Raw genomic sequence first — 12,214 nt, 5'->3', positions numbered from 1 at the left:
TTAAAATACTTATAAATGACTGATAAGTAGTTTACGCGTTTTTATTATTAAAATGATTAAAAAAATACACTACATTATTTTATATGATGGGTAATATAGTAATATACGTAATCAAAGTAACTTATAAGTAGAGTGTAAGAAAAAAAAAAAAAAAAAGGTTATAAACAAACATGCCAGTTTGATTTTAGAGCTTACTCTTATATATATTTATTTTTACATTTACTGATTTTATAAATTAAATTACTGACCCGCTCACTAGGGATGTGGGATATGACATGTATAACCACTGGATTGTTGTGAAATTGATATATTTATACCAATAAATGAGGGGTTGTGGGAGTTATATCAAGAACTTAATATATTTGATCCAAAGGTCTGCATGTTCTTCCAATACGAAGGTTTGCATCAGAGAAAAACAATATATTATTCCATATGAATGTTTATATTTTTATAAAATGTATGTAGCACCGACTCTGATTTTTGTTTGGTTAGCAGGAAAATGGACAGTGGAATTTGGTTGACATAGGATACCTTAAGGATAACATGAAATCTTCTACTCTGGTAGTGTCAGTATATATGGCAAAAGACAAGTTCTCTGAATCTCAAACTTGGTCTCCTTTAGGACAAAAGGATCAGTTTCTTATTATACATTTTTTAAATAACAATAAATTAAAAAAATTCATTTGAACTTGGATTCTGTTGAAAGTATAAAATATTATTTGATCTTGTAAATTGATTAAACTTTGTAGAATGGAATAACTTACGAACCCTATATTCAAATTTACTTAAGATAAAATAAAAAATTAATGATATTAAACCCCGAAATTTGATTAAATAACAATAATCTTTCCGGGTTTCTGAAATAATAAAAATCTTCGTTAAATATTAGACGCTAAAATAAATGATAGAAGGGTAATTTGATAACTATATATAAATTTAAAATAATGTAAGCTTTAATGGCTTACTATTTACGAACAAGAGAATAAATATCAAAATGCATATTAAAAAAAACTCAAACTCAATAAAACCTTGAAAAAAATTTAAAAGAAAAACTGTCTTAATGTCATATATAAAGCCTTCCTGCAATATAAAACCTGAAACCTAAAAAATTACATTACAGGAGTTTTGAAAGGGTTAAATATTACATAAATGGAAGCAAAATTAAAATTCTAAAGAGATATTACTTTAAAAATTATTTTCTTAATAACAAAATTGCATAATTAGTTTAAATGGGGCTTAAATAACACTACTCCTTAATATAACCCTTATATATATATAAAATAAAAAAAAATCTTAATTTATTATGTAAAGCCTTCCTGCAATATAAAACATGAAAACTCAAAAATTACAGAAGTTTTGAAAGGGTCAAATTCTACACAGAAGGAAGCAAGATTTATTTCTTTTTAACAATAAAGTTGCAAATATTAATCTATATTTTGATTTAACGTCAGGAAATTCTGATTAATTTTTTTTTAATTCAATTATAAAACCTTTATTATTATTATTATTATTATTATTATTATTTTTTTTTTTTTAAAGTTGATTATCAAATATTAGCACAATATTCAGACTGCTACATGTCTCAACTTCAATCAAAATCTTATCTCAAAAAATGATTCTCAGATTACAATGTATAAACTACAAAAAAATAAGCACTTCTGAGCAAGTATGTAGTTTACGAGCTAAAACTCTAGCTCTTGCTTCAAGAATTCACTACATCCTCTTGCACAAACAATGCTAGGATTTGCTTCGTCTGCATTTGTTCATAGTTATCACGAAAACAGAATCACAAACTCTGGCAGCCATCGAAAGGTGTCGTTTTTTATTTCGCTCCTGTATGCATTATTTGCTGGTAGAGGTTTAACTTGTGACTCTTCCAACTGTAATGAAACCCAGAAAATCATTTTAAGCTGCCGATAAGAATGAGAGTACGGCTTTAAGTTAAACTTTTGTAAATGGCGACTTATCCATAAGTTCCAGGACAAGAATGAACTGATGAAGTATACTCACTCAAGTTTTTGTTGACCACATTATCAACAATTCGTTTGTTTGGTGGAACCAAAAGCAGATGAATTTGTATTTGTTTGGGACATCTTTTAGTACTTTACGAATCCAGCGCCCTGAGCTTTCCCCAAAACTGATTCTATGTCACCGAGAAACAGATCGAAATTTTTTGCAGCAGCAAAACCAGCATACATGCCATCCACTGCTGCACTTACGATCCCACCGGCATAGCCTGCTCCTTCACCAACTGGGTAGAGTCCTTTTATGGACGTGCTCTCGTAGGTGTTGTTACTGCGGGGAATCTGAACAGGCGAACTGGTCCTAGTCTGAAAGAAAGAATGAATTTAGCTGAAATTGTTGATAATGGACTGCTATAAAGAAACTATAAAATATCTATCCTAAATTGTCTTAATATCATTCGCTAACAAATATCATTGGAGCTAAAATGGGGCGCAATACCCAGAAAGTATGCAAAAATTAATTCCTTTCAAATGTGAAATGCATACTTACTAAATTACTTAAAAAAAAAAAAAAAAAAAAGAAACCAATGGGATACCTCTACGCCATGAAGAAGAGCAGCCTCAGAGATAAATCCTGGTAACTGAAAATTTCCAAATTTCAACAGAAGTATAAAGTTTACGAGTTGATAATTTTAGACAATTATCATAAATATAAGGAGTTAATGAACAAGAAAAATTTAGGACCTCTTTGTCAAACATTGAGATCGATTGCTTCAATGCATCCGTGATATGAGCAGGAAACAGCTCATGGAGATTCGATGCCTTCACTCCTAGCCGATAGCTTGATGGTGGCAGAGATGTGCCTGACAAAACAAGGAGAGTCAATATAGATGAAGATTTGGAATTAAAATGACTCTGGAATGAGAGAAAAAAAGAATCTACCTGGTAACTTGTTCTCTAAAAAATCCATAACTCTCTGCACGGGAACCACAAAGTTTCCCCCTCCCATCATAGCTGCTCTTTGCTCAAATTCTCGCTAAATAATAAATAGAAGAATCAATATTAATATTTGCTGAGTGTGACAGATCTTGAACCATTATTTTATATATTTTTGTACATTGGCAAGGATCCACCCTCTGCTTGAGAAGAAATTATTATTAATATTTGCTGAGAAAAATTACCTGAAATTCAACCCCAGCAAGAGGTCCATGGAAGTTATATGCCTCAAAATCCTTTGCTGAGACAGTGACAACAAGTGCTGCATTTGCCCATCTGGATGAACGACGAGAAAATGACATGCCATTGATACATAGTTCTGATGGATTAGTACTTGTAAGAACAACCTGAAATCAAGATTTTAGTGACTACGTGAGCAAAATATATTTACGAAAAGTTTCTCATTGCTTTAGATGATTTCTTGACTATTTCTGCAAGAATTTAGCCTAGTCTATCCAACTATATTCAGAAGCCATTTCCAACTTGTGCTAATTCAACTATATTCGGATGATTAACCTCTCATTGCAACTAATTCCAAAACAACCTTTATGAAAATAGTTAACGGGAAAGCCAAGGAATTTCTAATGCATGCAAATTTGTTTGGAAGTCCAGAAAATCCATCTGTAAAAAGACTAAATATTCATGAAAACATGCATTCATAAACTATAACCAGAAGCAAACTACATATTTCAAGGTTAACAAAATAGAAGCAGACCTGTCCACCTGGACACATGCAGAAGGAATAGCAACTACGACTCATAGGCCTGACATTGATGTCCATGTCCTCACCACTAACATACTTAACAACTTTGTAATCTGCAACTGGTACTTTCCCACGTCCATTGCGGACCTCAGCAGCCAATCTGGAATACTACACATTTATAAAAATTTAAAAAGGCAAATGATTCAATTAGTGATGCACTTCACAGAATAGGATGATAACAAAACCCACAAGACAATAGCTTCATATATAAAGAAGTGTTTTAACAATTTAAAGAGTTGAGCCATTCGTTGGGGCATTCATTTATGAGTTAAACAAAAAGAAATGAACACAGCTGACCTGTATACTGTTTATTAGTTGCTGAGGATGCTCAACCCGCAAACCAACCTGTTTAGACAAATAAGTTGTTATAAATAGTGATAAGCTCAAAAGATAAAGCATTTGTAACATGACACACCTCTTATTAATTTTCTTTAAAAAATAGTTTTAGCTACAAAATGACTGACAAACGAAGGCAAATGGGCATTCGATAAAAAATAATAAAAAACAAGATTCCTAAAAGAATGAGAGGTATATAAACATGATAAATGTTTTTTTTATTAATCAACATAGAGAAAAAAGTATGTATAGGAACTTACAGCAAAATCTTTCGGGAGCAGGTCTATATTATGAGAAAGAAGCATTTGATACATATCACGTGCAGAATGCCCAACAGCCAAGACAACTGCATCATAACTCAATTTCTGGAAATCTAACCTAGATACATCTTTTGCGTCAGAAACCTTGACCCCCACAACACTTTCATCCTCTATGATTAGATCATCTACCCTTGTTCCAAACTTGATAGTAACCTAATACATTGAACAATAAACATAAGATGCAAAATATGGAAACATGCAATATGGATGGAAAATCAATGCTAACATGTGCATAAGTTTTTAATTCAAAGATGCAACTCACACCCAGTCTTTGTAAATGTTGGCGAAAGTTGCGAAGTAATGGAATCAACTTATCCGTTCCCAAATGGGGCTTTCCATCAACCAGTATTTTTTCTGGAGCTCCAAAGTGAACTAAAGTGTTCATAACCTAAGAGAAAATTACTTTAAGTCAACATATACCATAGATAACCAATGGTTAAAAAAAAAAAAAAAAAAAAAGGTAAAGACTCTGTTAGTGCAATAGCGCATGGTTAAAATAAGGAGACATAAAGTGGCTTCCACCACAGACATCTAAAATTTACAAACATTAAAAAGCCTTTTCAGGACAACAAAATGTATCTCCAAACTTAGAGATATATAGCAATGAGTCAATGACACAAGTGTAAAACCCAAAAAAGCACTTAATAATGCAAATCTAAGTACATATAAGAGGTACAGAATAACAAAGATAGAGAAATAGTACTGACTGCCAAAACACTTTCACTGTTTCTTCCAATTCTAGTTACCAGCTTTCCATCACTCCAGGTACCTGCACCACCCTGCCATGGATAAGTCCTTAATATAATTTGGCAACCAAAATATTTGCTGTGTTATAATAAGAAAAAAAAAAATCATATTTAATTTAGTGTGGAACACATGGCAAAAAGTCCATAACTTTGGTTTTACACATGCACATGCAGTCTCACTGCCTCTTAAACATTCAAACAGCCTAGAATTCAAAGAGTGGGGAGGGAGTGGGAATGTAAATGAAAAAGGAAAACCAGATTTAATGATATATTTCCATTAGTCTCCAAATGGATGTCATTGACAATTTAAACATCACTCAATTTTAGCCAAGAAAACCAAGAGCTAAGTTATATATGATATAGATAGCCCTGTAGAAAGGTATAAGTCTTTTATAAAAAGAAAAAGAAACAGTTATCCTTCAGATCAATTGGTCAAACATTCAATTGATAAGAAATTCATGAACAATTCATTATAAAATAATAGTAAAGAAACTTGAGTAATGCCACAGCAGAAATTAGCACAAAAGTACTAAAAGAATCAAGATATAACCTCCCCAAAGCAAAAATTGCTCTCCAATTCTAAAATCCGACGAACTACCAAAGCACCAATGTCGCGCCCCCTCTGTTCAACTGGTTGACCTCTTTCAATTAAGGTGACATCTGCACCAAGTTCTGCAAGAACAAGACTAGCAAACAAGCCGGATGGGCCACTACCCACAACAGCGACATTGGGTTTTCTGGTTGTTGGGTACTTACATGATTCCTCAGAGATTTTTTTACAGTCATGTATTATGCTAATCAAGTCACCGGAAGCTCTTTCACGAGGCATATGTTCTACAACCCCAACCTTCGGCTCCAACCGAGAAATGAAGTCCCAAGTACGAGGCTCTAGATCTAAAAGTTTGCTGACATCCATGTCCACAGTGTATACAAACTTTGGTTCCTTTAAAACCTGGAACATCAGTAAGTCAAATTTGTATCATTTATATATCACAGAAACTCTATTTGTTATCGTGTTCTTGCTTCTGCTATCAAGAAAAATTGACAACAAATTGAAAACCAAAAAATAAAAAAAAAGCATTATAGAGTTTTGAACATTCACCATATGAACATACTAACAAGCTTAATAGGCATGATTTATCAAAATGATGCAACTAGTTCATCATTCAGTCCTTGAAGCTCGAAAAAGGAAACTTTAAGCTTCTACATTCAAGTAAGATTAGAGCATATATATGTGATTCTATTCAAGTAGTTTCTCCTAAAATCTTAAAAAAAAAGAAAAAAAAAAAAAAAAAAGAAAAAATCCATTCCAAGTAATTTTTGAGTGGGATCCAAAAAATAGAATTTCAATCTTAAGAAATTCTAATATATTGAATTCAAGTTTGACAGAATTCCAGAATCCAAATTTGAAGTTTTCACAATTAAATTTAGCCTAAGAAATATTAAGTGTTGAACAGCTTAGAATTCATCATGCTTCAACACAATCTCAATGGCCAAATCTATTTCTCAAAATTATCTTATAGATTAATAGCATTCAATCAATCACCTACCAAAGTCATATCCTATCTATTTACTACTTCAATTCATTAAGTGGTCAAATGATTCAAATGCTGGAAGTGCTTTCAAAGAAAGTGCTTTAGCCCAAAAGCCCTTTTAGCAAAATCACTACAAAAAGCTTCTCAAAAAAGCGCCTATCAACTGCTTTCAATGAAGCACTTCTGTTTGTTTCAGCCAAATTGATACTCCTTCAAAGCGACTAATGCTACACACTTCAACCGAGTTCGGACTAAAAATTAGAAAAAGAAGTGCTTTTCACAGTGCAAAACTCCCAAACACACCATAAAACAATCCAAACACTCTCATTTTAAACTCTAAAGTAACAATTTCACAAACCTTCCTCGCATCAAACGATTTCCGTACAACCGAAAACGCCTCCCGCGGCAGCATAGAAGCAACCTACCACAACAAACAACAATAAAAAACCGAACTTTATCACAAAATTGAACTAAAAATTCAAACTTCAACACAAAATTGAACTAAAAATTCAAACTTCATCACAAAATTGAACCAAAAAAACCAAACTTTCTCATCCAAAACTCACCGGAAACTCGAGAACTTTAGCAATTTGCTCAAGCAACCCATCGGAGATGCCGAGAAAGTCCTTTCCCGGGTCTTTATTCACCAAAACGCCGAGTTTTGAGAGCCTCCAAAAGCCTTCGAACTTGTTCTTCACATCAGTGAGGACTTGTTTGTGTTTGAACTTGAGCTTTTTTTTCTCTGAAGGGTATCTCTGTTTGCCGGTTCTCTTGGCGCAGAGGATTGGCGTTGGAGGGAGGGTTTGGCTGCGAGAGTGGGGCTGTCTGGGGGTGGGATAATGGAGTTTGAATTCGGAGGTTGAAGAGTGGAGAGTGAAAGCGAGAGACTTCGATGGAAGAAGAAGGGACATGGCTAGTTGTTTAACTGAAGTGAAGTGGTTTGAGTTCGGATAAGGAGGGTTCACGTGAGGAATTAGTTAAATTTACGAGGTAACGTTACCCCACATGTACAATCAGGTTAGGCCTAGTGTGAAAATATCATCCACTCCAATTTAACAAAACCAGTACTCCCCTACAGCATAGTGATTTTATCAGTTAAGACTTAAGTGTATTGTGTAGCCGAACCGATTTTATAGACTGATTCTTCATCCTACTGATGCGGAGTGCAACATGGTATATCAAAGAACAACCATTAAAAAGATATTATGAATAGAAAAATACTATATTAATCGATTCTACAGACCAATCCTCCATTCTGACTGATGTGGAGTGCAACGTGGAGAGTCCCAAAGCCAATCACGTAACACTCTATGTCAGTCGGGATGAAAAGTCGGCCTAAATGTAGTCTTACTTTTATGAATAAACAGTCTTTTATTTGCAAGAGAAACGGTTAAAATTCAAAATGGTCGACTATTTTTGCTAAAACGCTTGCAATTGGCCTATTCAAAAGTTATTCTACTTGTTAATTTGTTACATTTGACTGCCATAACTTTCATGGGGGAGTGACCAGTGTTAATATCTCTGTTGCTTTGTTACATTTAATTGACAACTTCTACTTGGGAGTGACAGCGTTAGTATCTCAAAACTGGGGAGAGAAGCGTTTAACGCCAAACGCCAAGCCTAGGTCGCATTAACACTTATTTTTAAAGAGTAAACAACATGTTCCCACTCAAGGTTTAACGAAATAGTAAATTTCCATCCTTAATTTCATAAATTTTATATTATCATCCTTAAATTAACAGTTTATGTTTCATTTAATAGTTAAAGTGGTAATTTAAATTATATTAAGAGGGTATTTGTCTAAGGTTATAAAAATTAACTTATAAACAATAAGTGCTTATAAGCTAAAATTAGCTTATAAGCATTTAAAATTTTAAGCAATTACGTATTTGGTTAAAGTATTTATAAGTGACTGATAAGTAGTTGACGTGTTTGGTAAAATATGGCTTATAAATACATTTTATTATAAAATGACTAAAAAGGGTACTATATTATTTTATCAAATAATAAATTATATTAACTTAATTTTTTACTATAATATTATCAAAATAAATTACCAATATCCCAAGTTTTTAGATTCTTTATACAAAATAAACTAATGAATAAATATAATGAATTATAATTATATTCAAAAAAATAAAATTTCAATCAAAATATTCGATTCATGTCTCAATTGAATCATATTAATCCATTCAATTTGCATATGAGAATAACTACACGGTACAAATTTCAGTTGCAATCAAACCACGTATAGCCATCCAATAAGCAGTATTTTCACCATTGGTAAAAGCATTATCTCCATCTGACAAGAGTGCTCCATCTCCATCTAATAAAGACATATAAGTTTCATTCTCAGCTACTTGAAAAGCCATGTTTGGTGTGTTCTTTTTTCTAATGTAGTTGTGAATTGCCATAGTCGCAAGCACAATATCTCGTTGTGTGTCAATATGGAAGGTAGGCATATCTCTCAAAATAGACCAACGTGCTTTCCACACACCAAAAGTTCATTCAACAATATTTCTGCACGACGAATGTAGATAATTGAATTTTTCTTTCTTTCCAGTTGGTGCACGTAATTGCCTTGTTTGAGCACGTTGAAAATCTTCCAAGTGATATCTTACATTTTCTCCTTTGTATGGACTCATATATCCCCACGTATGGGGATATCCAGCATCTACCAAATAATATTTGTTACTTGTTGGATGGGGAAATCCTAACTCTTCTCTACGGAGTGCCTTAGAAAATATGCGACAATCATGTGCAGCACCTTCCCATCCAGCCCATGCAAATGTAAAACACATATTAAAATCTACTACTGCAAGAATATTTTGAGTAGGATACCCTTTAAGTCCAATGTAAGGTATTTCTTCCCCCTGAGGCAATTTAGCTTTCACATGTGTGCCATCTAATGCTCCAATACAATCCTATTAACATGAAAAAATATAAAAATTACTACTTCATACAATTATAATCATGAATCAAATTAATAATAATACTTTGAAAAAATATATATTGCATAATAATCGTTACTTACATCGAAAGGTTTGGATTTTGGATTTTGTGGTTTGTGAATTCCCTTTCCTCCATTGTATTGTGGATGTGGTCTAATAATATCTTTAGCTAAAAGAAGTAAAGCAATCAACACCCTATAGAAATGGTTATGAATGGTTTCACCAGAATGATTAAATATTTCTTGAATCAATCTATTCCCGCAATTGTGAGCACAAATCATCAAGAATATGCCTACGTCCTCATATACCGACATCCCTCGTGTGGGCTTCAAACCATATTTATTGGTTAAATCATGACATAAATCAAGGAAGACAGATTTTGTCAAGCAAATTACTTTAGTGGGTATCAGCAAGGACTTGGTGCGTTAATTATGCATTAATACTCTTTTTCTTCTTATTTTATGTATTCCGTGATAGAATTTCTTCGACTACCTCCTATTGACAAAACATCTAAGCCGATTGAGAATAATGTTAAAGGCTTAAAGCTAATGAAACCTAGAGAGTTCAACGTGCAACTCAAAATCAAGCGAATAGGTCATATCAAATCACTACAAAAATCACACAAGGGAACAGAGACAATGATATATTGAATTAAACAAAAAGCTCTAAACCCTAAATTCCACCATTAAACTAGAAAATTACAAGAACAATTAAGGTATTTACCTTGATGAAGAGAGAGCAGTGAACCCTTAACCCTTCGTGGAAGAAGATTTTTGCTTCACAAATTGAATACAAACAGATAGTAATATGACCTATTTCAAATATAAAAACAAAGGTATACTATGGAATTTTAAAATTAAACAAGGGTAATATACTTGGTCAAACTAGCTTATAAGCAGAGTGTTTATAAGCCCAAAAAAAAAAGTACCTCTCCCCCAAATTTTTTTTTTTTTTTTTTTGGCTTATAGGCTCAACTTATAAGTTCAAAAAAGTTATAAACAAACGGGTCAGCTTAATTTTAGAGTTTATAAACTAGTTTGACTAACTTTTAAGCTTAAACAAACACCCCCTAAATTTGAAATGAATGAAAATTTCAAATAACCCTCTACATTTCAAAGGGTAAATGGCTGGGTGAGGAATTTGGTCAAACAAGTGGTGGGCGGGTTGGCTGAGGGAAGGTTGGAACTGATGGGGAGTCATCCTTGATTTATGTCATGATTTAAACAATAAATATGTTATTACATTTATTTTTTTCTTCATGGGATTTCACTGAACATCTTTACAACTGTTAATAACATCATGAGTTACTCATTTATATTATAGCCTTTTATTGTTTTCTTTCACAACTTACTTCTTATCAATATTTAGTTTCGTTGTTATTGTTCAAATATCATCACCTCAATTTTGTTTAGTTTAATTTCAAATTAGAATAAAGTTCTTTTGTGTAGTTTTAGTTTAACTCCTAATTTTATGCATCGTTTCTTGTATAATGAAATATTGGAGGAAACTAATAAATGGTGGTAACCATTTTTTCTTTAAATTAGAGCTGGAAATTATATAAGTAGTTGAAATCGAAGTAGAAGATTATTTCAGTTTTAATGGAAGCAAGGTTAGATCAAGTCAAAGTTTATCAAGTTTTTAGTTAATCCTTTCATTGTCTCAACAAACAAATAGAGAAACGTACATGGGACTAACACCAAAGAAGACTACAAAGCAAGCAAATGAAGTTAAAATCAAAATAGAAGATTATTTCAGTTTTAATGGAAACAAGGGTAGATCAAGTTTAGTTATTCGTTTATTGTTACTTTCATTAGAGACCTTATTAATTTTTCTCTTATTGTAAATTCCTATTTTACCCTATAATTCCTATTACAATGTAAATACTCATAAAGTTCTTTATATTAGAAGAAAAAAATAAAAATAAACAACATTTCACCTTAGAGAGTGTCTGTGTTCATCCCCATCGAACAGTGGTGAATTTTCCATGGTCATTTTTTTCTATATTGTCAACATCCTCTTGATCAATGGTAAAAAAGAATTTGATAAGAATTAACAGTTGTTATCAACATTCATCCATTAATGATTCACTCAAACTATTGATTATAAATAAAAAAATTAAAGCATTTGGAAGCTTTAATTTTCTCTTAGAAGTGTCTTTGATTTTTTATTTTTTAATTTAGTCGTAATACCTATCACCGTAGCAATAATTTCATGAAAATAATATGAACTTTATTTCATTACTTCTCTGCAAGAATACCAAGATGTGTCAATAAATTTAGTGCTATAATCTTGTAAATTTATTATAAAATTGTAGAGCAGAGAAAGGTTACAACAAAATTTAAAGGTATAGTGTTAATATAAGAAAAGACATGTTTTATAGCTTGTTCAAGATACAATTGTTTAATGACAACATTCTTATTACATGGAAGATTGCCAAGTTTGGAGGATTTTTTATTATAATGAATTAATGAATTTCTAAACCGATCTTTTGATATGAAGCATTAGACAAAAGCCATAGTGGGTAAAGTTATTTGTACAAACTCTTTGTATAAAGAGAGTTTATACAAAGTGATGTGGCATATCATATAAGTGCCACGTGCCAT

General features: G+C 32.2%; 1 protein-coding gene across 2 annotated transcripts; it reads right to left on the bottom strand.

Moving 5' to 3' along the window:
- Positions 1 to 1,568: 1,568 nt before the first annotated feature.
- On the bottom strand, positions 1,569 to 7,593 carry LOC116129648 (uncharacterized protein Cbei_0202). Of its 2 annotated transcripts, none has more exons than XM_031415381.1 (14): positions 7,227 to 7,593; positions 7,019 to 7,081; positions 5,676 to 6,077; positions 5,087 to 5,158; positions 4,642 to 4,767; positions 4,320 to 4,532; positions 4,021 to 4,068; positions 3,676 to 3,831; positions 3,146 to 3,307; positions 2,907 to 3,000; positions 2,709 to 2,827; positions 2,561 to 2,605; positions 2,011 to 2,330; positions 1,569 to 1,910 (listed from the first exon to the last, which is right to left on the bottom strand). In XM_031415381.1, the coding sequence occupies exons 1-13, from the start codon at positions 7,569 to 7,571 to the stop codon at positions 2,097 to 2,099; spliced, it is 2,079 nt and encodes a 692-aa protein (XP_031271241.1). In that variant the 5' UTR covers positions 7,572 to 7,593; the 3' UTR covers positions 1,569 to 1,910; positions 2,011 to 2,096. The 2 variants fall into 2 exon arrangements, with proteins under 2 accessions (XP_031271241.1, XP_031271240.1); XM_031415380.1 differs by having other exon boundaries at positions 1,569 to 1,880.
- Between the last annotated feature and the right edge of the window lie 4,621 nt (positions 7,594 to 12,214).

The sequence above is a fragment of the Pistacia vera genome, unplaced genomic scaffold (assembly GCF_008641045.1).
Source record: "Pistacia vera cultivar Batoury unplaced genomic scaffold, PisVer_v2 Contig212, whole genome shotgun sequence".
NCBI classification, from domain to species: domain Eukaryota; kingdom Viridiplantae; phylum Streptophyta; class Magnoliopsida; order Sapindales; family Anacardiaceae; genus Pistacia; species Pistacia vera.
Note: the sequence above shows the minus strand (reverse complement) of the source record. Positions and strands in the feature narration are given on the sequence as shown.

Excerpts from the sequence above, each read along its gene's own strand:
- LOC116129648 (XM_031415381.1), bottom strand. The coding sequence starts at position 7,571 with ATGTCCCTTCTTCTTCCATCGAAGTCTCTCGCTTTCACTCTCCACTCT. Across the intron at positions 4,768-5,086 it reads ACAGTGAAAGTGTTTTGGCA|GTTATGAACACTTTAGTTCA; the intron begins GTCAGTACTATT and ends ATTTTCTCTTAG. Across the intron at positions 2,828-2,906 it reads TTTAGAGAACAAGTTACCAG|GCACATCTCTGCCACCATCA; the intron begins GTAGATTCTTTT and ends TTGTTTTGTCAG.